This window comes from Lucilia sericata, unplaced genomic scaffold (assembly GCF_015586225.1).
Source record: "Lucilia sericata isolate MDLA Ls3-8-SP2 unplaced genomic scaffold, ASM1558622v1 Contig000115F_arrow, whole genome shotgun sequence".
Lineage (NCBI taxonomy): Eukaryota > Metazoa > Arthropoda > Insecta > Diptera > Calliphoridae > Lucilia > Lucilia sericata.
In genome coordinates, this window is record NW_023994147.1 from 154,392 (window position 1) to 181,304 (window position 26,913).

Genomic DNA, 26,913 nt, shown 5'->3' on the forward strand with positions numbered 1-26,913 from the left:
TCATAATCTTTATTGTACAAGAAGTAGTTAAGTTTGTTACTCAATACTTATGATCTTACTTATACACTAACAGTTTTTTACCAATTATTTATCATGTCTGCTTGAAATATATACAAAATAATATGAAAATTTACATCTCTTTTGTTCAAAACCATTTTTACAGATCATTGAAGTGTTAAATAAGTTTCCGCAAATTTTGACGAAAACCATAAAATTGTAAAGAAATTTATATAGTTTGTAATATTTACACACGTTTAACATGTTTTTTTTACGTCAACAGATATGTTAGTTTACATGTATGTGATAACCCACTTGACCAGGGCTTTGAACATGATATTGCTATTAATCAGGTATATTTGTTCGCTATTTATCCTTTTAAAATTGCACTAGTTTAACTTTTATCTTAAGTCTTGTCTATTGACTACTCTATAGTCTGTCTAGTTTATTGATTAGTCTATTTACTAGTATATTGACTTAACTGTTGACTAGCCAATAAAGTAATCTGTCAGGTGTATAAACTAGTCTATTGACTAGTCTATTTACGAGTCTGTTGACAAGTCTATTTACTAGTGTGCTGACTTTTATATTGGCTTGTCTACTAACTATCTGTTAGAGAATCTATTGTATTGTCTATTGACTAGTCTATGAACTAGTTTATTAAATGGTCTGTTGACTAGTCTATCGACTAATCCCGATACTAGTCCATTGAATTATCAGTTCATTAGTCAATTGAGTAATCTATTGACTTGTTTACGGACTAGTCTAATGACTGCTTTATAGACAAGTCTACTGTCTGGTCTATGGGCTAGTCTGTCGACTAGTCTATTGACTAGTCTATTGACTAGTCTATCGACTTGTCTATTGAATAGTCTATTGACTAGTCTATCGACTAGTCTATTGATTGGTCTATTGACTAGTCTATTGACTTTCTATTGATTAGTCTATTTAGTCTGCTTACCATTGTCTTGTCTATTACTTGTCAATTAGTAATCTATGGACTAGTCCATTGAATTGTCTGTTTATTGATTATATATAGACTAGTCTAGTGAATTGTCTGTTGACTAGTCTATTGACTAATCTCCATACTAGTCCATTGACTTATCAGTTCATTAGTCAATTAAGTAATCTATGGACTAGTCAATTGAGAAATATATGGACTAGTCTAATGACTGCTCTAATGACTAATCTACTGTCTGCTTTATGGACTAGTCTATTGAATAGTCTATTGAATAGTCTATTGATTAGTCTCTTGACTAGTATATTGACTTTCTGTTAATTTGTCTAATTACTACTCTGTTTACTAGTGTGCTTTCTATTAACTAGCTGTTAGATAGTCCATTGACTAGTCAATTGAGTAATCTATGGGCTAGTCCATTGACTGGTGTATGGACTGGTCTATTGACTGGTCTATGGATTAGTCTATAGTCTAGTCCTTAGTATCTATACTAGTCTACAGTCAAGTCTATATTCAAGTAGTAGTGGAACATAGTTCTAGTCTATGGTGTAGTCCATGGTTTTTGTTTCTCAATTGAAAATAATTTGTGCATTCAAAAATTAATTATAATTGATTTCATCCTGTTGCTGTTAATGTTTGTTAAAAAAATCAATTAATTAATATTTATTAGCATAATGTTGAAAAAAATATTGATTTAAACATTTTAATTTTAAACTAACAATAGGAAGAAATCATAAATCGAAGGTTAATTGTCAACTTTAATATTAAAAAGTATCCAAAATAAACAAAATTTTAACATATAGCAAAAAAAAAACGCAAATAATTAGCCATAAAAAAGTTTTGAAATTTTTCTTTTGCTTTAATTAGAAGAGATAAACAATTGGCTAAAAAAACTTTAAAAGTTAAAATAACAAAGTTGTTAAAAAATCAATATTGAAAAAAAAGATGCTGGCCAGAAGTCACAAATAATTTTCAATAAAATACTTTCAATTAACCTTCAAATAAAGTTGATGATGATATTTTCGTTAAATAGTGTGTGTGTGTGTTTTTTTTTTTTTGTTGTTTTTAGTACCATTGAACAATTTAGACCAACAATCATTTTGCTTATTGTTGGTCAAAACAAAGAAGCTACAAGATCATCATCATCATTCACAACCGACAACATTTTATTGTAAAAATCAAAAGAAGATCAAAAGTGAATAAACTTACTGAGTTTATAGTTGTTGTTGTTGTTGTCTTAACAACTAAATAACAAAAGTCACATAAACTTTTTATATACACATATGTATACACATTTGTATGTATGTTTTTACTTACAATTTACTTTACATTAAATGCAACATTTTAAATTGTTTCGTTTATTTGTTATTTTTTTTGATTTAATTGAATCTGTTGGTGAATAATGATGATGATGGCCCCTAACTTTAATGTCGATAATAAATTGATCATTGGCCAAAAAAATTTCAAAATTTTGTTTGAATTGGAATTGACCTAGTTTTTGTTTTAGACTGTGAGGGTATTTTTCAAATATTTTTTTTTATTTTTAATAAAACTGAAAATACTTTATGGCGTTTTAGGAAAATTAATTAAATTAATAATTTTTAGTTTTTAACACAAATTAGTTTTTTTATTAATTTTAAAATTAAAAGTTTTTTTTGAGTTTTAACTTAACAACAGGTGGTTAAGTATTTCAGTTTTACTTTTAAAAGACCTTTAAAATTTTAATTTTTCTTTTTTCTTATAAACAAAAAAAATAGTTTTGAGGGCATTTTTAAATTGTTGTTTTATTTATTTTTGTTGTTTTTTTTAAAGGTGCGTCTCGTTTTTAAGTTTCCATTTCAATTTTATAAGACTGAATTGATTGTTATTTTTTTGTGTATAATATTTGTTTATAATTTTAATTTAATATTCTTGTCACATGCAAACTGCCCATTTGTAGTGTGACTAAAAAGAAATTATTTTTCTGGTAGAAAGTGGGGAGTTTTTAAATACCATTCAAAGAAAGACAAAAATATTTGTGCTATTTTTTTGTCTGTACATTGTAACTTTACTTAAGACAGGAAATATAGTGAAAAAAATAAGAAATTTCTCTATTGTTTATAAATTTCTTTTTAGCAAATTAATGGAATATAGTTGTTTTTTTGTGATTTTCTTTTATAAAGAAATTCTTAGAAGAAAAAAACCCTAATGCTGCTAAAACATGACTTAACAAAAGTATCAGTACTGTAATTTGTTCTGTAATCAAACGAAGTTTGTAAGATAAGTTTTAGCCCATGTTTTGACACCTCATAACTGCAATTTTTTTATAACCTCATCAAAACTCTAAAAAATAAAGTATTGAAGAGGCTTTTAAACTTTTCTTAAAATTTTTTAATGCAAAAAACTTTCTTACTTTATTATATAGTCAAATTAAAAAACTTAAGCTAAAAAAGAATTCTAGACTTTAAATCAAAAACAAAACTGTAGCAGTGGCAGCCTAAAAGAGATTGTGTGCAATGATGTTAAACACAGCTAAACCATCAATGTGTTAGTGCAAGCTGTCATGCAATTAAATATCATTGTTATTTATTTTTGAAAGTTCGCATTGGGGGCCTAGTAGTGTTCGTGTCCTGAGGCAAAGTTTGGTTTTACAAACAAAGAAGTCATAGGTTAAAATCACAAAAAATAATAATTTTAAAAAAAGGTCTGTTTTTTTACTTTAGAGAGAGAAGTATTTGCTATGGCCTTTTACAATATAGCCCCTTATCTTAATAAACCAATAACTCTTATACTTCATATTTGTATGACTTGTTTAACTATATAGTGTAAACTTTAGTTTGTGTAACCGCTACGCCAACATACCTAAAGTACACATGTAATGCTTCCATTGTTGCACTATAATTGTTGTATGTAACATTTAAATTAACAATTTACGGGCATGCTTCAGCATTTTTTTTATGTAAATATTTATTTTATGTATTGTCTTTCTTTAAAATCAAGTAGTACTTGCATATTTAAATAAAATATGTACGAATGTACTTTTGCTGTTGATTTGATGTTAACAACTTGTCTAGGTGTTTAAAAACACTTTTAAGTTTAATTTATTTATTTAAAAAAATTATAGAAAAAAAAAAACAAAATAAAACAAACCAAAATAATAAACAAATTGCTGTATTTACCGCAAGCAAGTAATAACAGTTTTATTAACCAAAACTGTCTGTGTAATGCATGATGACCCATTTGACAAGTCATCAATCAGTCAGTGATTTTTTTGGCCAAAATTATTTTTTTTTGAAACAGAAATGTTGATATTTTTATAATTTTTTCTTTTCTAGACTAGACTATAGACTAGACTATAGACTAGACTATAGACTAGACTATAGACTAGACTATAGGCTAGACTATAGACTAGACTATAGCCTAGACTATAGACTAGACTATAGACTAGACTATAGGCTAGAGTATAGACTAGACTATAGACTAGACTATAGACTAGACTATAGACTAGACTATAGACTAGACTATAGACTAGACTATAGACTAGACTATAGACTAGACTATAGACTAGACTATAGACTAGACTATAGACTAGACTATAGGCTAGAGTATAGACTAGACTATAGACTAGACTATAGACTAGACTAGACTAGACTATAGACTAGACTAGACTATAGACTAGACTATAGACTAGACTATAGACTAGACTATAGACTAGACTATAGACTAGACTATAGACTAGACTATAGACTAGACTATAGACTGGAATATAGACTAGACTATAGACTAGACTATAGACTAGACTATAGGCTAGAGTATAGACTAGACTAGACTAGACTATAGACTAGACTATAGACTAGACTATAGACTAGACCATAGACTAGACTATAGACTAGACTATAGACTAGACTATAGACTAGACTATAGACTAGACTATAGACTAGACTATAGACTAGACTATAGACTAGACTATAGACTAGACTAATAGACTAGACTATAGACTAGACTATAGACTAGACTATAGACTAGACTATAGACTAGACTATAGACTAGACTATAGACTAGACTATAGACTAGACTATAGACTAGACTATAGACTAGACTATAGACTAGACTATAGACTAGACTATAGACTAGACTATAGACTAGACTATAGACTAGACTATAGACTAGACTATAGACTAGACTATAGACTAGACTATAGACTAGACTATAGACTAGACTATAGACTAGACTATAGACTAGACTATAGACTAGACTATAGACTAGACTATAGACTAGACTAATAGACTAGACTATAGACTAGACTATAGACTAGACTATAGACTAGACTAGACTATAGACTAGACTATAGACTAGACTATAGACTAGACTATAGACTAGACTATAGACTAGACTATAGACTAGACTATAGACTAGACTATAGACTAGACTATAGACTAGACTATAGACTAGACTATAGACTATACTATACTAGACTATAGACTAGACTATAGACTAGACTATAGACTAGACTATAGACTAGACTATAGACTAGACTATAGACTAGACTATAGACTAGACTATAGACTAGACTATAGACTAGACTATAGACTAGACTATAGACTAGACTATAGACTAGACTATAGACTAGACTATAGACTAGACTATAGACTAGACTATAGACTAGACTATAGACTAGACTATAGACTAGACTATAGACTAGACTATAGACTAGACTATAGACTAGACTATAGACTAGACTATAGACTAGACTATAGACTAGACTATAGACTAGACTATAGACTAGACTATAGACTAGACTAGACTAGACTATAGACTAGACTATAGACTAGACTATAGACTAGACTATAGACTAGACTATAGACTAGACTATAGACTAGACTATAGACTAGACTATAGACTAGACTATAGACTAGACTAGACTATAGACTAGACTATAGACTAGACTATAGACTAGACTATAGACTAGACTATAGACTAGACTATAGACTAGACTATAGACTAGACTATAGACTAGACTATAGACTAGACTATAGACTAGACTATAGACTAGACTATAGACTACTATAGACTAGACTAGACTATATAGACTATAGACTGGTCTAGTCTATAGTCTAGACTATAGACTAGACTATAGACTAGACTGTAGACTAGACTATAGACTAGACTATAAACTAGACTATAGACTAGACTATAGACTAGACAAAAGTCTAGTCGATAGCTTAGACTAGAGAATAGTTTAGTCGTTAGTTTAGACTAGACTATTGACTACTATGTGGTCTACTTATCAAAAGTAAGAAAAGGTGCAGGACTTGCAAAAATGGGATTTCAGGAAAGCAAGGGTCCATTATAGTAATTATGTACCTTTATTTATTTACTTCTTTAAATATATTACAAAATTATTAAACCTCAATTAAATAAACATAAATGTCTCAAACGACACTTGTTGTCATAATTAAAAGTGGTCATTTAATAAAATTTTAATTAACATTTTAGGTGTAATTACACACATTTTTATATGTAATTACTAAGTGTGTCATAATTATTGCGCATGCGTACGTACGTTGATTTAAATAAAACATGTTATGTTATAATTTGATGAGTGGTTGTGCTACATTCATTTAAATAGTGCAACCGTTATACAAAAAAATTGGAATTTTTATTTTAAAATTGTTATTTGCAATATGCTAATTAATCGTCAAATGTTAATTAATAAAAAGCATAAAACAAAAATAGGTTGTGCAATACATATATTTAAATGAAACACTTAAATCTAGTTTTTTTGTAACACATATTTATGGGAGAAATTGTCAAACTTTTCAATTTTGTTTTAAATATTTATGGATTTATGTTAATTTGTTGACAGTGGTAAATATACTACATATGATAACTGGTTATTACTTGTCACTTTTAAGAGGGTTTATGAAATTTTTAAGTTTTTTTAATTTATTTGTACTTTTCTTATTACTAACAAATTGAATTTTTTTTCTAATTCACAGATAACATTTTATTACGAAAGAAATTTTAAGATTTTAAAATGAAAATAAGGTAAGTTTTTTTAAATTTTATTTGTTTTGATTTCTATTAATGTTTAGTTATTCTATGTCCTTATTAAGACGAACATGCTCTATGCGTATGTCTGTTCGTTGTTTAAATGATGAACATGATACTCTACTGTGAAATATCGGAGGCTTTAAATGGGGACCCTGGGCCCCCTCTACTTAATGCTTAACACACTAACACACTAAAGGTCCTAAAAATAGTCCATATTTTCCATAAATGATTTAATTCCTAATATGGACCAAGAGAAATTTTTATCATAACATATTTTGCCAATTTTTACGTAAATCGTCCCAGAAATTTAGAAGATATTAATATAAATTGATCTTACAAATTCTGATTCCTTATAGATAGCGAAGTCGATTTAGCAAGTGTATCTGTCAGACTGTCCGCATTTTTATTGAAAAGAACTTTTTGAAGACCCCAGATATCTTTAGAATCTAAATCTTCGATAATTTTATCTGTTATGCTTTCAAAAAGTTTGCTATTGAAAAAGGATTTATAAATACTGGAGATATGAGTAAAATTTCGAATTAATAATAGAATCAAGCTTTAGTTAGAGATATCTTCAAGAATACAGAAGATATAACTGAGGTTAAGCCTTCATTTTAAAGTCGACAGCATGGACTTTCAGATGACATAACAAATTTGATAATCATAAGTATAAAATGTCTCAAATAGGGCCAGAATTATGTTTTTTTCAAAATATAGAAATTCTGAGAAAATTTTGTTTCGAATATATTCGATTTTTCGAACATGATTTTATGAAAAAAATTCGAATTTTCAAACATTATTTTATGAATAATAATTTCAAATTTTAATTCAGAAATTATATTGAAAATACTTTAAAATTCATGAAAATTTTAAAATTATTTTTAAAATTTTTAAGTTCGAATTTTGGAAATGCAAAAATAAGCTAAAATTATATATCTAAGATTCCTAATTAAACTTTACTATTTCAACAAATTTGAAAACAATTCTCAGAAAAGTTCGAATTTTCGAACATTATTTTAAGAATCATAATATGAAATTTCAAATATTAATTCGAATTTTCGAAAGTTTGTATTCAGAAATTATAGTGGAAATACTTTAAAATTCATGGAAATTTTAAAATTATTTTCTTAATTTTTAAGTTCGTAATGTGAAAATGCGAATAAACGAAATCATAATAACTACCAATTTTAATTCGAATTTTCGAACACATCTTTAAAAATGTATTTTCAGAAAATAAAGTGAAAATAGTTTATAATTCATGAAAATTTTAAAATAATATTCAAAATTTTAAAAATTTCGAAATTTAAACTTTTTTAAAATATAAAAAAATTAGAAAAATTTTCGCACAAAAATTCGAATTTTCAAACACTATTTTAGAAACATAGAGATTAGTTCAATAACTTTCAAAATTTTTTGAATAAAACTTCGAATTTTATATTAACAGGTTTGAACATTTTTCGAACAGAAATTCGAATTTTTGAAACTTTTTTTTTAAAATCCTGATCTTTTTAAAATTTTTCGAATATAACTTCGAATTTGATTTTGATTTCAAATATGGAATGTGTTCGAACATTTACTTAGAAATTCTGACCTTAACTAACAATACCTCAAAAATCATTACAAAGTAAGTCATTACTTTAACATTCAAAATTTCAAATTTTAAAAAAGCGTTATTTTTCAATTTTTATTTTTTTTTTTTATTTTTTACTTACCAACAAGTGTGTAATCCTCATATTTGATTAGTTTTCCAAACGTTTTATTGGTATTTCCTCAAAATTCACAATTTGAGAAATTGTATAATTTTAATTTAACAACTTGAAAGTATAAAGCTAAAGGATTTTTTAAAAAAGAAAACAGAAAAAAAACGAAAACACAAAGATTATATAAAAACGAATTTAAGGAAATTAAACTACAGGTTTTTTACATAAAAATCTTGTTATTTTTTTTAAATTTAACAATGAATATTAAACACTCCAAAGTTTTTCTTCTGTTAAGCCAAATGTATCCTTTGAAATCTAGTAATTTTTATAACATTTGTTTATTTTCTCTTTATATGTTTTTTTTTATATCATAATAACCATTGTATGTAAATATTGCAAATGTTTTTTTCTGCGTTTTTTTTTTCACAAAAAATATATACAAATTTTAAATAAAACACACAAAAAGTATGAAAGTAACTTTCGCGCCCACTGCCACTTTTGTATAATTATGATACTAAGTATTTGGCTATAGAGAGATAGTTAAAGTAAATATGTTGAGTATCTGTAGTTTAAAGTTTCAAATATAGAGTAACACAAAAAAAAAAAACGAAATAAATTTTTTAATTTTTTGCACACCTTGTGTGTTTTTGGTAAAACACTAAAAAAAAAACGCGACCGAACGTCAGTGAAGCTAAAGTTAAACTAAATTTATTAAAACCAAAATTTCCGTCAAGCCAACACTGAATGAAGACTTCAGACGACGACTTTACACACTACACAATAGCAGCAACAAAAAAAATTATGAAAAAAAAAAACATAAAACCAAAAACACAACTGAAAGCAACACCAACAACATCATCGAAATGGAAATGCAAAGAGGCGTCTTGTGTTTTATTTTTTCTTCTTTTATTTTGAATTTTTGTTATATGGTGACGCGCACACAATTGCTTGGCACCAGCAACAAACAAAAATTGAAGATTTGAAGAAGCAGCAACTTGTTTGAGACAAAAACTACCTTTCGTTTCAAGAAAAACAAAACATACATACAACAACTACATATTTTTGAGAAGACAAAAAAAACGTCATTATTGTTGGCCAAAATACAAAATTCATATAGAAAACAATACAGAAAAAAATAAACTAAAACTAAAATTTGTCTTTTAAATTCAAAACTCTCCCCGTTGTTGGTGGTGGTACTGATATAAAAATATGTTGCTGCTGTTAATGATGATTATGTTGCTAAATGTTGCTGCTAACAATGTTTTGCTCTCTTCATGTTGTTAACCGTAACAAATGCAATTTATACATACAAATATTAAGTAAAAGTGTTGCAAATAAAATTGTTTTATTTTAAGTACTTTTATGTACGAGGTCAAGTTTACAATAGAGAGTATAAAACAAAAAATCATGTAATCAACTTTTCTATACGCTTTACAATTCGGAAACATCCGGAAAAGTAACTTTTAGGCCTATAAATTAGGTAGATTTTAAAACACCTAATTATCTATGGTACATTAGGCCATTTGGGCTTTTTGTGTAAAGAAAATTGCAATTTTAGTTTCGCCCTCAATAAGCTGCATAGTTTAAGGTACAACACGATTTCTTATTACCATATGAAAGGTCTTAAAAAATCATATTTCTAAATTGCTTTCAGCTTAACTATAGACTATAGACTAGACTATAGACTAGACTATAGACTAGACTATAGACTAGACTATAGACTAGACTATAGACTAGACTATAGACTAGACTATAGACTAGACTATAGACTAGACTATAGACTAGACTATAGACTAGACTATAGACTAGACTATAGACTAGACTATAGACTAGACTATAGACTAGACTATAGACTAGACTATAGACTAGACTATAGACTAGACTATAGACTAGACTATAGACTAAACTATAGACTAGACTATAGACTAGACTATAGACTAGACTATAGACTAGACTATAGACTAGACTATAGACTAGACTATAGACTAGACTATAGACTAGACTATAGACTAGACTATAGACTAGACTATAGACTAGACTATAGACTAGACTATAGACTAGATTATAGACTAGACTATAGACTAGATTATAGACTAGACTATAGACTAGACTATAGACTAGACTATAGACTAGACTATAGACTAGACTATAGACTAGACTATAGACTAGACTATAGACTAGACTATAGACTAGACTATAGACTAGACTATAGACTAGACTATAGACTAGACTATAGACTAGACTATAGACTAGACTATAGACTAGACTATAGACTAGACTATAGACTAGACTATAGACTAGACTATACACTAGACTATAGACTAGACTATAGACTAGACTAGACTAGACTATAGACTAAACTATAGACTAGACTATACTTAGACTATAGGCGAGACTATGTACTAGAACAGCTGGACTATAAAATAGACTATTTATCAAAAGTTAGGAAAACAACCGAAAATGTCGTGGGGTACCGCGGTATTCTTCGATATCTAAAAGTACTCAATTTTCCATGTCTGGTCCATAGTAAGCCCTCTTGAAGAAAATAATGTAATTTTATTTAAATCATTTAAAAATTATGGTCTTATGATAAAAAATCCACAAAAATGATTTGTTTTAAGAAAAGAGTCACAGTTTCAAATTATTTTTATTCGCTATTCTGAAAACCTCCAGTCGACATACGTACATACATATATATATATGTATATCTTCATATAGGAAGCTGATAACTTTGAACTGCAAGAATAAAGTTGAGTTTATTATGGTAATCCATCATTAAAAACTTCAAACGTTTCAAGATATCTAAATAATAAAACATCAAATAACATTTCTAAAGCACTGTAATTAATTTTTATTATTTCGAAACACATAATTTTTAAAATTCAACTTTTTTCTCCTCAAATACTTCTTCATACAATAGTGAACGACAATTTCACTAAAAAACAACAACACACTGCACGTCAAACCAATAAATAATATTATCCAAATCAATAGCAAATCATTTTCCGTTAAATCTTCATATGTTTTAAGTCTGCTCTCATCACGAAAAGTAATTCTATTCGAACTCAATAAATCATTAAAAACTTCTACTTGCCAGGCATGAATCAAACCACTCGAATGTATTTTATGCACTAAATAATTCAATGGTTCCTTATAGGGTGAATGTTTTCCCAATGGTAAACCAAATAATAGTACATTCCACATATTCATACCTTCAGAGACACAAAATTTTTTCTGAGCATAATACATTTGTACATGCGAATAAACGTTCCATAAAGCTGAAGAAAGCGTATAACCGTAAGTGGAATTGAAACTATCTCTCACTTCCTCAAAATAAGTCGAATTATCGGTATAAACTATATTATCTTTCATTTCGTTGCTAACGATGTCATCGCTCTCTTCAATATCTATTAAATCCCACTTATTCAAAAGTATTTTTTGTTCACTCTCACGTAACTCCTTGAAAGTTGGTATTTGCGAGTGAAATGGTGGACTGGTGATAAGAGTTTGTAAATGGGCCGAAAAATGTGTACTCATATACAGGCCCAAAATAAAAATCAATACATAAATCATACGAAGACTTAATACACTGGATTTTTTTAAATTAAACGATTGTCCCAATATTCCTGGTATTACTTTATCACACATTAGCAGATTTAACCAAATCATTTGTTTATAGAATAACTTCTCTATAATCGTATGCAGCAGAGAAAATATTATAGTAAAGATAATAATTACAACAAATAATTGCGGATTTAACATCAAATCGTAGACTTCACAAATGTTCATTCTTGTAGAGCAGGGTACCATGATCATCCATTTACTTACTTCAGTGGGATAGGACATGTGTCTTAATGTGCGAGCACTAAAAATTGGATTCACCGACATGGGAATATCCAATTCCCCATTTTTAGTCATATTTAAAATATTGCTGTAGTGTATAATTTCACCAATCTCCGGCTGAAATGGCATTTTCAAAGTGACATTAAAAACTTCCGCAAATAATTCAACCATTTTGGTAGCAAGACCACTGTACCTTATTTGACCTTTTCTATCTCTATACATTATAGAGCGTGGCACCAATTGATCGGGTAAAGTCAATAAGGTCTTACCTTTCATATTACGCCAATGTATGGGAAAATATTCTTCATTTAACCGGCCAAATTGTCTTGTTTTCAAATGATATTGAGGATATGGCAGCAGTTGTAAATATTCCAAAGAAGTTTCTTCCATAATGGAGGAATTTAGAAAATGCAAGATTCCATTTGTAATTTTATATTCTTCGCAGACTTCTAGAACCTCATTTTGCAATTTCTCAGTTTTATGAACATTTACGAAAATCATTAAAATTCTTATTTGTCGCAAATAGTCGAGGACATGTAGGAAATGGTCCCAGAGATCGATGGTAAACGAACGTTCTATTATTACCACTGCTATTACTTCATTATTAAATTGTTCTTTGTAGTTAATATTTGATTTATTGTTCATTTTATTTGTTATTATAACTTTGGGTTCCTTTAACTTATAAATCATTTGTAGTCTAGGATCTTGGGGCATCCTGTGTTGCACCATTAGTATAGAATCAAAGGTTTTTTGAGTTTTTATTTCCATTAATAGTTTTGTATAGAAATGAACACTTTCTTCTTGTATTGGATTTATTAATAATTTGGGATACAAATGTCCGCTGCTAATGGCAGTACAAAATAGTAAAATAATTAAGCGGTTTAAGTTGTACATTTTCAATGTTTGAATTCTAAATGAAACATTAAGGTTTGAACATTTTGTTTATTATAATTTTTCTGCTAATTACATTACTTGTTTGCTCATTAAAGCAAATGTTTATGACAGTTTTAGTTTTAACATTTTTATTAAAATTAATGAAGTTTGTAGGAAATTTAAGAAATTAAAAAGGATTTCCGTGTTTGATTTATAATTTTCTTTGAAGAAGTTTGGAAAAATGGAATCCACACATGTTTTTCATTTACGTAACATTCTCGCACTAAGTGAATAAACTCTCTCACCAAAAGATATTAAGTAGCCCCTGCTGGGCTAATTTATAGTTTGGGGAACCGTGATTCGTTTAAGAAACTTTTGTTTTGGAAATGGTAAACAAATAAAGAAACATTCAAAGATTTTATATATATATATATATACATACATACATTTGATCCTTTGATCCGTTTATACTTAAAACACCAGTATGACGATGAAATTCTAAGGATCAAAATCTCGCTACAAAGTATCATGAGTACCGGTTCCTAATTGACCCTAACATATTCTCAAGTTTAAGTTATCTCGAAGATGGAAACAAGTATAACAGAGATTAATCATTTATTTTAAAGACGACAGATTGGACTTTCAAATGACATATCAGATCAAAAAACTGATATAAAAGGGCGCAGCATAACCCTTAGAAAAGTATACACTGTTTTCTGAGAAATTTATAACTCTTTCAAGTTTCGTATAACTAAGTCCATAATTAACTCGTCCCAGTTTTTGTCTCAAGTATTTTAATCTCAAAAAATGATTTTAAATAAAACAAAATTAAGATTTGTAAAGCATTTTATGATCAACTTTTATTATTTCAAAATCAAGACTTCTTAAAGTTCAACTATCATATCTTCTCTTCAAAATATTTCATCATACAACAATGAAACACAATTTCAATAAAAAACAGAATCACGCTGCACATCAAACCGATTACCAATATTATCCAAACCAATAGCAAATCATGTTCCGTTAAATCTTCATAAGTTTTAAATCTACTCGCATCATGAAAAGTAATTCTATTCGAATTCAATAAATCATTAAAAACTTCTAATCTCCAAGCATTCAACAAACCACTCGAATGTATTTTATGCACTAGATAATCCAATGGTTCCTTATAGGGTGAATGTTTTCCCAATGGTAAACCAAATAGTAGTACATTCCAAATGTTCATATCTTCAGAAACACAAAATTTCTTTTGGGCATAATACATTTGTACATGCGAGTAAATGTTCCAGAGAGCCAATGTAACCGTATAGCCGTAGGTAGAGTTGAAACTATCTCTCAAGTCACCAAATAATGTCGAATTATCGGTATAAACAATAGTTCCTTTCATTTCTCTACTAAGGATGTCATCGTTGTCTTCAATGTCCTTTACATCCCATTTATTTACAAGTATTTTCTGTTCACTCTCACGTAACTCCTTGAAAGTGGAAATATGCGAGTGAAATGGTGGACTAGTGATGAGAGTTTGTAAATGGGCTGAAAAATGTGTACTCATATACAGACCCAAAATAAAAATTAATACATAAATCATACGAAGACTTAATACACTAGATTTTTTGAAATTAAACGATTGTCCCAATACTCCTGGTATAACTTTATCACACATTAGCAGATTTAACCAAATCATTTGTTTATAGAATAACTTCTCTATAATCGTATGAACTAGAGAAAATGTTACTGTGAAGATAACAATTACACCAAATAGTTGAGGTGTTAACATTAAATCGTAAACTTCACAAACTGTCATTCTTGTAGAGCAGGGTACCATGATCATCCATTTACTTACTTCAGTGGGATAGGACATGTGCCTTAAAGAGCGAGCGGTAAAAATTGGATTCACCGACATGGGAATATCCAATTCCCCACGTTTAGTCATATTTAAAATAATACTGTAGTGTATAATTTCACCTATTTCCGGCTGAAATGGCATTTTCAAAGTGGCATTAAATACTTCTGCAAATAATTCTACCGTTTTGGCAGCAAGGCCACTGTGCCTTATTTTACCTTTTCTATCTCTATACATTATAGAGCGTGGCACCAATTGATCTGGTAGAGTCATTAATGTCTTACCTTTCATATCATGCCAATGTATGGGAAAATATTCTTCATTTAACCGGCCAAATTGTCTCGTTTTCAAATGATACTGAGGATATGGCAGCAGTTGTAAATATTCCAAAGAAGTTTCTTCCATAATGGAGGAATTTAGAAAATGCAAGATTCCATTTGTAATTTTATATTCTTCACATGCCTCTAGAACCTCATTATGCAATTTCTCAGTATTACGAACATTTACGAAAATCATTAAAATTCTTATTTGTCGCAAATAGTCGAGGACATGTAGAAAATGGTTCCATAGATCGATGGTAAACGAGCGTTCTATTATTACCACTGCTATTACTTCATTATTAAATAGTTCTTTGTAGTAAATATTTGATTTATTGTTGATTTTATTTGTTATTATAACTTTGGGTTCCTTTAACTTATAAATCATTTGTAGTCTAGCATCTTGAGGCATCCTATGTTGCACCATCAATATAGAGTCAAAGGTTTTTTGAGTTTTAATTTCCATTAGTAGTTTTGTATAAAAATGTACACTTTCATTGTGTTTTGGATTTGTTAATAATTTCGGAATCAAATGTCCACTGCTAATTGCAGTACAACATAGTAAAATAATTAAGCGGTTTATGTTGTACATTTTCAATGTTTGAATTCTAAATGAAACATTGGAATTTGAATATTTAGTTTGTCATAATTTTACAGCAAATTACTTTATTAGTTCAGCTCATTAAGGCAGGTGTTTATGACAGTTTTATTTTTAACATTTTTATTATAATTAAGGAATATTGTTGGAAATTATTAAGGAAGTTTTAACTATGAATTTCCTTGAACCAGAATTTAAAAAGAAAGTAAAAAGGAAGAATGATTGAAGCCCACACAGGCTTATTTCTCTCACCGAGAGATTTTCTTATAAAAAAGTTCTCTTCTCTCACCTAGAGAAATTAGAGCGCCTACTGGACTCTAGGGGCAGGCATGGAAAAGTTGAAAAGGATTTTTTAGGTTATAAAGTATTAAACTAATTTTCCGCTAGACTAAACTATAAACTAGACTCTAGTCTATAGACTAGACTATAGACTAGACTATAGACTAGACTATAGACTAGACTATAGACTAGACTATAGACTAGACTATAGACTAGACTATAGACTACACTATAGACTAGACTATAGACTACACTATAGACTAGACTATAGACTACACTATAGACTAGACTATAGACTAGACTATAGACTAGACTATAGACTAGACTATAGACTAGACTATAGACTAGACTATAGACTAGACTATAGACTAGACTATAGACTAGACTATAGACTAGACTATAGACTAGACTATAGACTAGACTATAGACTAGACTATAGACTAGACTATAGACTAGACTATAGACTAGACTATAGACTAGACTATAGACTAGACTATAGACTAGACTATAGACTAGACTATAGACTAGACTATAGACTAGACTATAGACTAGACTATAGACTAGACTATAGACTAGACTATAGACTAGACTATAGACTAGACTATAGACTAGACTATAGACTAGACTATAGACTAGACTATAGACTAGACTATAGACTAGACTATAGACTAGACTATAGACTAGACTATAGACTAGACTATAGACTAGACTATAGACTAGACTATAGACTAGACTATAGACTAGACTATAGACTAGACTATAGACTAGACTATAGACTAGACTATAGACTAGACTATAGACTAGACTATATAGACTAGACTATAGACTAGACTATAGACTAGACTATAGACTAGACTATAGACTAGACTATAGACTAGACTATAGACTAGACTATAGACTAGACTATAGACTAGACTATAGACTAGACTATAGACTAGACTATAGACTAGACTATAGACTAGACTATAGACTAGACTATAGACTAGACTATAGACTAGACTATAGACTAGACTATAGACTAGACTTATTAGACTATAGACTATACTATAGACTAGACTATAGACTAGACTATAGACTAGACTATAGACTAGACTATAGACTAGACTATAGACTAGACTATAGACTAGACTATAGACTAGACTATAGACTAGACTATAGACTAGACTATAGACTAGACTATAGACTAGACTATAGACTAGACTATAGACTAGACTATAGACTAGACTATAGACTAGACTATAGACTAGACTATAGACTAGACTATAGACTAGACTATAGACTAGACTATAGACTAGACTATAGACTAGAATAGACTATAGACAGACTATAGACTAGACTAAGACTAGACTATAGACTAGACATATAGACTAGACTATAGACTAGACTAGACTACTATAGACAAATGATGAATGATCAAATGATAGGATAAAAAAAAGAAATTTCTTGCTTTTTCCATAGAAAAATCTGTCTTAGAAAACATAAATTAATTTAAATTTTATAATAACTTTATTTCGTGTTAAATCCTTGTACAGCTGAACCTCCATTGCTTTTTATTAACATACAATTTTAGACAACAATTTATTAAAATTTCACAAAAGAATACCAACGAACTAAACATTAAACCAACAATTAAAATCAGCCAAACTAATAATAAATCGTCTTCATTTAAATCTTCATACGTTTTGGCTCTACTCGAGTCCCTTAGAGTAATTGTTTTCGATTTCAATAGATCAATATAGACTTGGGAACGCCAAGCATCTATTAGACCCGCAGTATGTACTTTATGTATTACATAATTCATGGCCTCCCTATATGGTGAATGCTCACCGAGAGGTACTCCAAACGGTATTACATCTTGAAGATTCAGGTCGTCAGTAACACAAAATACCTTTTGAGCATAATACAATTGAATGTTGGCAAAAATTTGCCATAGACCCGTGGTGACTCCATAACCATAAGTTGTATTAAAGTTTTTACGATATTCACTGTATAAAGTAGCGTTGTCGGTGTATTCTATGATTCCCGCCATTTTCTCCTTGACCAAGTACTCGTTGCCCTCCATATTTGTAATGTCAAGTCTATTCATTAGTATTTTGTTGCCACTTTGGCGCACTTCTTCAAATGTAGTAATGGTTCGTTGAAACGGTGGACTGGTAATGAGGGTTTGCAAATGTGCCGAAAATATTGTGCTATTATAGACTCCCATTATAAAAAGCAAAATATAAATTAAACGTAGACTTATTAAACTGGACTTTTTCAAGGCAAACGATTGACCCAATATACCAGGTATAACTTTATCACTCATTAGTAGATTTTGCCAAATCATTTGATTATAGAATAGTTTTTCGATAACAGTATGAACAAGGGAAAATGTTATAGTGAAAAATATGACTATGAATAATAATTGAGGACTTAATATTGCCTCATAAACTTGGCTAACTTTCATTCTACGACCACAGGGTACCATAATCCTCCACTTACTTACTTCTGTAATGTACGATAGCTGTTTTAAGGTACGACTACTAAACACAGGATGTACACTCATGGGCATGTCCAACTTTCCCTCCTGGGTCATGTTCAAAAGTACACTGTAGTGAATTACTTCGTTAATTTTTGGCTGATAGGGCATTTTTAAAGTGGCATTAAATACTTGTGCAAATAATAAAATCAATTTGGCAGCAAAACCACTGAACTGCAGCTGTCCTTTAATATCACGGTACATTACTGAGCGCGGCATATTTTGATCGGGAAGAGTTAGTAAAGTTTTACCTTTCATGTCTAACCATTGAGTGGGAAAGTATTCTTTACTGTCTTTAGCAAAATGTTTTAATTTCAGGTGATATTTTGGATAAGGTATCAAATGATAATAATCAGGAGTCAGATCAGCAGAAGATGAATTTATAAAATGTAATAAAACATTAGTGAATTTAAATTTCTCACAGTGTAATAAAACATTCCGCTTGAATTGTTCCTTATTGTAAATATTCGAAGCAATAATTAAAACTCTTACTTGACGCATAGAATTTAAAATATTTGAAAAATCATGCCACATTTTTTGCTCAAATTCCTGTTCCATTATTACCACTGTCATGATATCGCTATTGAATTGTCCCTTGTAATAAAGACTGCTGGAATTTGTCAATATGATTTTTGGCTCTCTTAATGTATAAATCGCTTGCAATCTTGGATCTTGCGACCTTGTCTCTTGCATCACTATCAGACCATCATAGGTTTTTTGAGTTTTGATTTGATTTAATATTTCCTTGTAGAAGTTGTGATTTTTATAATTTTCTTTATCATTTAACTTTTTTAGTAAAAAACCGTTGATAATGTTGGAGCAAATTAGTAAAATTATTAAACATTTTGTATTGAACATTGTGAATGATAAATACTTATGGAAATATTCTAATTTGTAATTCAAAATTTGATTTTAATAGCAAAATTAACGACTTTTTTCGCCTCTCATTAGGGCAGATGTTAGTGACAGTTTTGTTTTCATTGTCATTAAAATAAGTTATTAAAACAAAACACTAATTTAGTTTCTTAATTAGTTAGTAGATTTGTCAAATAGATTGTAGCCCAAATATCGATTTTTGATTTTAAATATATAAAAATTACAATTATTCTACGCAAGACAATTGACAAGTCAATGTACCAGTCTATTGAATAGTCAAAAAATGGTCTACTGAATAATCTGTGGACTGGTCTATTGACTAGTCTATTATCTAGTATATGGACTAGACTATTGAGTTGTCTACGGACTAGACTGGTGACTAGTTTACGGACTAGTCTATCATATTGATTAATGGACTCTAGACTAGTCAATATTGACTAATCAATGGACTCTTGATTGGTCTATAGACTAGTCAATGGACTAGTCTATTAACTAGTATATGGACTATTAAATGGACTAGTCTATTAAATTGTCTTAAAACTATTCTACTGAGTAGACTAGTGACTATTCTACGGTGTAGACTAGTGACTAGTCTATGTACTAGTCTATTGACTCGTCAAAAACTGTTTTTTCGACTAGTCAATGAGGTGTCTTGGTAAAAACTAGTCTACGGACTAGACTAATGACTAGACTATTGAGAAGTCTATGTACTAGTCTATTGACTAGTCTATGTATTAGTATATGTACTAGTATATGCACTAGTCTATGGACTAATCTATGCACTAGTCTATGCACTAGTCAATTAACTAGTGTGTGGACTAGTTTATTGGCTTGTCTAAAAACTAGTCTACGGGCTAGATTATTGACTAGTCTATGGACTAGTCTAGTTATTAGTCTATTGTCTGATAAAAACTAGTCAATCGAATAGTCTATAACCTAGCATATGGACTAATAAATGAACTAGTCTAAGACTAATAAATGGGCCAGCCTATTGACTAGTCAAAAACTAGTTAATTCACTAGTCTAAGGACTATACTATAGACTAGCTAAATATGTATCAAAATTGGCCTTAAACTATTTTATTGTTAGCCATTACAAATAAAACAAATCAATTTCGGGATACAACAGATTATATATATTACTTTTTATTTAACTTTTTCCAAAATTTTTGACGAAAACTTTCAATAGAACAATGAATCAAAATTTCCGCTAAGAATATCACTAAACTCGAAATTAAACCAACTAACAAAATCGTCCAAACTAATAACAAATCATGTTCCGTTAAATCTTCATACGTTTTAATCTTGCTCGAATCGCGCAAAGTGATTTTTTTCAACTTTATCAAATCACTAAAAACATGTAACTGCCAGGCATACAACAAACCACCGGCATGCATTTTATGTACCAAATAATCCATAGGTTCCTTATATTGCGAATTGTTCTCCAGAGCCATACCAAACGGTATTAAACTTTTTATATTCATATCTTCCGAAGAACAAAATATTTTCTGAGCATAATTCGTTTGCATAGTAGCGAAGATACTCCACAAAGCCGATGTCACTGTATAACCATAAGAGGTGTTGAACTTACCACGATAATGATAATACATGGTGGTATTATCGGTATACTCTATTGTTCCTTTCATTTGCTCATAAACCACATAATCATTATCATCTACATATTTCATATCCAATCTATCCATTAGAATTTTCTTACCACTTTCACGCAGTTCCTCGAAAGTATTAATTTCTCCATGCAAAGGTGGTCTTGTTATAAGGGTTTGTAAATGAGCCGTTATTAAAGTGCTTAGAAATAGGCCCATTACAAAAATCAATATATATACCAAGCGCAGACTTATTAAATAGGATTTTCTGAAAGTAAACGATTGACCCAATACACCCGGTATAACTTTATCACTCATTAACAGATTTAACCAAAACATTTGATTATAGAATAATTTCTCTATAATGGTGTGCATAACCGAAAATGCTAGGGCGAATGTTATTACAATCAAAAATAATTTAGCGGTTAACAATTCCTCATAAACCTGATTTATATCCATTCTTTTGGCACATGGCAACATTATTTTCCATTTGGTCAATTCTATGGGATAAGAAAGACGCAATAATTTTCTACTGCTATCTATAGGAGCCACACTCATGGGCATGTCTAATATGCCATATTTAGTCATATTTTCCAAGGTACTAAAATGTATAATTTCACCCAATTTTGGCTCGTATAGAAGTTTATAGGAGGCATTATAGTATTCGATAAAGGTTTTCACTAATTTGTAAGCAAAACCTGTTATCTGCAATTGTCCTTTGGAATCTTTATATACAGTAGAACGTGGTATAGTCTGATCGGGTAGAGTTATAATAGATTTACCTTTCATATTACGCCAATTGGTGGGGAAATATTCCTTAGCTGTAGTAAAGTTTATAATTTGAAAATGATACTTTGGATAAGGCCACAAATAGTAATAATACCGACAAGGCTGATCCGCCAAAGAGGAATTTAGAAAATGTATAATAACATTGGTGGTTTTAGATTTTTCACATTCCTGCAGAATCTCACTCAGCAATTTCTCATTGTTGTAAATATCTACAAAAATCATTAAGATTCTTATTTGACGCATATATGCCAAGATGTTAACAAAATGTTGCCACAATTCCCATCGAAATTTAAACTCCATAATTATTACAGCCATTATATCACTATTAAATTCTCCCTTATAATAGAAATCCTGGGGATTTGTCATTATAATTTTGGGTTTCTGTAGACTATAGATTGTTTGCAGTGTGGCATCTCGAGGCTGCATATGTTGCACTATTAGTAAACCTTCATATGATTGCTGTCTTCCCATTTCTGTTAGTAGATCCTTGTAGAAATTTTGATTTTTAGTCTCCTTAATCGAGACATAGCTGAACAACTGCCCACTGGTAATTGTAGTGCAAAGGAATAAAATGAATGAACGATTTGACTTGCACATTGTAAATGTTGATAAAACTATTGGGAACTTCTAATTTGTAAGTAGATTAATAGTGGTAGTTAATATTTAAAGTCTGTTAATTAGTGTAAATACTAATGGAAGTTGGAATTTCAGTCATTAATGAATGTAAAGAATATTGAAAGTGTTAATTAATCATATTTGGGTAGGTTGATAGGAGGATGTATACTACATCACATCCGAAGAAATACACACATCCGAATATGTATTTTTATTAGTTTTAACCAGTTCCAAGTTCTAATAAGAATTAATTATCCGAAACTGTCAAAATACCAATTATATACATTTTTTATTGGCGGGGACACGCCCACCTCCCATATATCTCGATTAATAAAAATTTCGTATATTTTGAATCTATTGACCGAATTGGAACAAAAAAGTTAAACAGATAAATAATACTAATTTATGTAATAATCGTTCCAATGCCACGCCTACCTCCCACCAGCTAAAATATAAAAATTTCATATATTTTCAAACAGTTAAATTATATCAATCAACTCAGAGTCACTTCTTGAGTCTATATTTGATTTAGATTATTAATAAAGTTTAAGATAGGTTCATAATTTCAGATAGCCCCAATACAAACGTCCTCTCGGAATATCGTATTAATACATATTTATTATATAGCAATTGTAATGAAAGTTCATACAAGTAAGTTTTAACTACCACGTTGTTAAGTTTGATGAAAATTTTAGTTTCTTATTAAAAATCAGACTAAAAAGTTTTATATATGTAGATCTAAATCGCTTTGAGACTTGAACTATATTACCCTTGGCCACACACAAGTCCTTTTCATCCATTTCCTTCAAAAGCCGAAAAACCCGATATATATTTTTAGACGATCTGCCAAGTATGTATTTGATACTAATGGTAAAAGAGATAGGGTTCCAAAATAGTTGGAAACTGAAAAAATTTTGATCTAAAATATATACAAAATTTACTTACATCTTCCCTTTTTCCAATTAAATATATTCTGCATTAAATTAATTTATTTTCTCTTTGACAATATTTTCTTAAATCTAAAAAATATTCTTTCCATAAAAAGCAATAAAATACCTACTGCCATCAGGAACAAATACATCGAAAGTACCAATTCAAAATCTTGCAATTTTAGAGGTCTTTCACCTGGCACCTTGCCACTCCAATCAAGCATCGAGGGCAATTTATCTTTTGCCAAGTCATCGGGAAAGTTGATAGTCAACCAACGATTAATCAACCCAAAGTCCCTAGCAATCATGATTAAATTGTGGACTGGTGTACGATAGATAGAATTCTCTGCCAAGGGAAAACTTAAGACATTAGTATGGAACATGCAGGCGTCTTCGGAAAATATAAAAAGTTTATTTTTTAAAATATTCTGCTGATGGCTGAAGAGAGAATTCCAGTGTATGCCTATGGTGGGATAAGCATAAGAAGTGTTCAGACGATTTCTCATTTTGTTGTATTCCTCATAGTTGGTAATGCGATGTAATAATTTAAAATTTTTATTTGCGCCACTAAAATATGACACTTCTCGATCGGATAATAAGGTATAAATATTATTCTCATACAAATCCGTAAAAGTTTTTAATTGTTTCTCCTTAAAAGGTTGAGTGGAAAAGGTTTGTAGAAATGCATTGTAAATAAGACTAAGATATAGACCTGTAAAGGACAGTAAGATGTAAATGAATTTGATAAAGAAACCCGCCTTTAGCCACACTTTAAACGGTTGACCCAAAATCCCTCTAAGAGCGACATCGTTGAGTATGTAATCGGAGAATTTGACATAATGTTTGACAACACCTCTTCTATGTCTTCTAAACAGATTTGATCTTTTTAAATTTATTAGTAAAGTGAATAGGTATAAATTAGTTATGCTGATGGTAAACAATTCCGGGGTTATCAAATAAAAGTACACTTCCTTGAGAGGCATATATTTAGCCTTCGGTATCATAAGACAAGCATTCATAACTTCAAATGGATAAGAGTAATAAATCATCTGCTGAGCATTAATCACTGGTACTAATGTGCCGGGTAAATCAATGGTATAGTTTCTGGTTAAGGTCTCCAAATAGCCATAAAATAAAACATCTCCCTTTTTAACGGGAAATGGAAACTTCAAGGTAGCATTTAAATATTCTGCCAGCAGATGAATAAAATGACCCACATAACCGGAAATTTTCACTTTACCATTTTTATTTACAGTCAAAAAAGTACGTGGTACTACTTGATCGGGCAGTGTAAGAAAAACGTGACCCTTTAAGTCTTTAACACGATTGGTATATAGTAAATCCCCCTCCTTATGTTGCCGCATTTCTAAAGTAAAATTCGGAAATGGTGTATAGCTGTATAAATGTTTCGTTACAGGATAATCTTTAAAAATTGCCAAAATATTAAGAGAATTCCGTTGCCAGCAGAATTGAAAAAAATTTTCCAATTTTGTTAAATACTTTCCACTTTCATTGTGATGCATATAGATCAACATTTTAGTTTCACGTATACTTATAAGACTTTTAAAATAGGGAGCCAATTCTATAGCAAAATCAGACGTCAGTTTCTTTAAACAAACAACACACATAAGATTTGTATTTAAAGAGTCTTTGAGAGACCATGATTTAAGTAGATTTTCTATTATCAGTGTAGCATTCAAATATTTTATATACAAATCCAGATCACCACAATTTTTCACTGATTCTTCATATTTAATTAATATAGTTTGTATATCATTCTGCTGTTCGGTGGTATGGATTAATTCAAATATTTCGGATTCTATTGCAAATTTGTGGGTTTTTAATATTTGTTCACTTTGTATTGGTTTAAGAAATATCACATAAAGCACCAACTGTAGCCACATTTCGTTATATTTTGAAAGCTTTTTGAATTTCTTAATAGAATTTATGGAATTAAAGAAATTTTCCTTGTAACATAGGCATTTATAGGTTATTTTTTCGATGTTTATCTCTTGTTTAGCATCTTAATTGTTTGTAAATGAAAGGGATTTACTAATCATTCTATAGTTTTATTATGTGTAAATTTTTTATAAAAACTTAGATTTGGATAGAATGATATTATTCTATTTTTTATACATATTTAATGATAAATAATACAACATGTTTACAACCCACCAAACAGTTAATTTTCTCTAGTATTGTTACTAGTTCATTGTTATAAAAAAGAGGTGTCAACTGATTTCCTGTTAAGTTAAAAAAAAATCCCTAAATTAAAGAATTGAATGGAGAATTTGTTGTAATTGTGAAAAAAAATATTACATACAGAATTTTGAATAATTCAACTGTAAACTGAATAATATACGGGGAGAAGAGTTGGTATTTTTGGTTCTATTTAGTATAAAATACAAAGTCCATTTCTATATAAACTGTTACGTAAACCAGGCATGGAAAATTTAAATTTTGAAATAGTTAATTATCAAAAACATTACTTTTTATGGACTAAACGCACAAAATCACATTTCGTTTATTTATGCATAAACTAGTTACTGACTAATCTATTTTCGAGTCTAATGATAAGTCTATTGACTCGCTTATGGACTTGTATTATGCCGAGCCTTTGAACTAATCTATGTACTAGTCTAATCTATGTATCTAGTCATGTGAGTCTAATCTATGTACTAGGTTGGGGTTATGTTATTGACAAGACTATTGATTATCTAATCTAGTGACCAGTACATTGATAAGTTTGTTGACAACTCTATTAACTGGACTATTTAGTACCCTATGGACTAGTCGATTGGCATTTTTCGATATCAAAAAGTCTTGAAAATATGCAACAATTATGTTTCCATGCCTGTCACGAATCATTTCTACTTCAAGTTTCTTTATATTACGTCATTTACTGGAGTATGAATGGTCCTAATATTTCCGAAACATAATACGATTACTGTGACTGATGTTCGTTAACAAGCTTCTCATGTAGCTACTAAAAGGATAACAGTGTTAGAACTTCCAAACGTTTAATTTAAGAAAATAAAAAAGGCCAAGTAGTGATTAGTAATTGTGTAGATCATTTGGCCTTAAACTGCTAAATGATCTATATACCTTACAGATTTCAAATTGAAAGTAATCTGCTAACAAA

At 29.7% G+C, this 26,913-nt stretch overlaps 4 protein-coding genes across 4 annotated transcripts in view; all 4 read right to left on the reverse strand.

Moving 5' to 3' along the window:
* Positions 1 to 9,443, reverse strand: part of LOC119600488 (mediator of RNA polymerase II transcription subunit 12) — a 32,251-nt gene extending 22,808 nt beyond the window's left edge. The window contains exons 1-2 of the mRNA XM_037950742.1: positions 9,325 to 9,443; positions 8,701 to 8,817 (exon numbers count right to left, since the gene is read on the reverse strand). Of these exons, the coding sequence (XP_037806670.1) occupies positions 8,701 to 8,721 (21 nt within the window). The 5' untranslated portion in view covers positions 8,722 to 8,817; positions 9,325 to 9,443. The remainder of the gene's footprint in view (positions 1 to 8,700; positions 8,818 to 9,324) is intronic.
* An 8,504-nt stretch (positions 9,444 to 17,947) lies between these two features.
* Positions 17,948 to 19,817, reverse strand: LOC119600435. The gene is made up of 2 exons (XM_037950642.1): positions 18,049 to 19,817; positions 17,948 to 17,987 (listed from the first exon to the last, which is right to left on the reverse strand). The coding sequence occupies exons 1-2, from the start codon at positions 19,815 to 19,817 to the stop codon at positions 17,948 to 17,950; spliced, it is 1,809 nt and encodes a 602-aa protein (XP_037806570.1).
* A 1,156-nt stretch (positions 19,818 to 20,973) lies between these two features.
* LOC119600436 lies at positions 20,974 to 22,824 on the reverse strand. Its single transcript, XM_037950643.1, has one exon. The coding sequence runs from the start codon at positions 22,822 to 22,824 to the stop codon at positions 20,974 to 20,976; it is 1,851 nt and encodes a 616-aa protein (XP_037806571.1).
* Positions 22,825 to 23,245: 421 nt separating this feature from the next.
* On the reverse strand, positions 23,246 to 25,675 carry LOC119600437. The gene is made up of 5 exons (XM_037950644.1): positions 25,272 to 25,675; positions 24,738 to 25,166; positions 24,526 to 24,638; positions 23,933 to 24,483; positions 23,246 to 23,287 (listed from the first exon to the last, which is right to left on the reverse strand). Exons 1-5 carry the CDS (start codon positions 25,673 to 25,675, stop codon positions 23,246 to 23,248), a joined length of 1,539 nt encoding a protein of 512 aa, XP_037806572.1.
* Positions 25,676 to 26,913: the final 1,238 nt, after the last annotated feature.

Coding starts and splice junctions, on each gene's coding strand:
- LOC119600436 (XM_037950643.1), bottom strand. CDS start 22,824: ATGTGCAAGTCAAATCGTTCATTCATTTTATTCCTTTGCACTACAATT.
- LOC119600437 (XM_037950644.1), bottom strand. CDS start 25,675: ATGTGGCTACAGTTGGTGCTTTATGTGATATTTCTTAAACCAATACAA. Junction 24,639..24,737: donor TATATGCCTCTCAAGGAAGT/GTACTTTTATTT, acceptor AAATCTGTTTAG/AAGACATAGAAGAGGTGTTG. Junction 24,484..24,525: donor TAAAGTGTGGCTAAAGGCGG/GTTTCTTTATCA, acceptor TGTCCTTTACAG/GTCTATATCTTAGTCTTATT.
- LOC119600435 (XM_037950642.1), bottom strand. CDS start 19,817: ATGTTCAATACAAAATGTTTAATAATTTTACTAATTTGCTCCAACATT. Junction 17,988..18,048: donor GTTGGTTTAATGTTTAGTTC/GTTGGTATTCTT, acceptor GTTAATAAAAAG/CAATGGAGGTTCAGCTGTAC.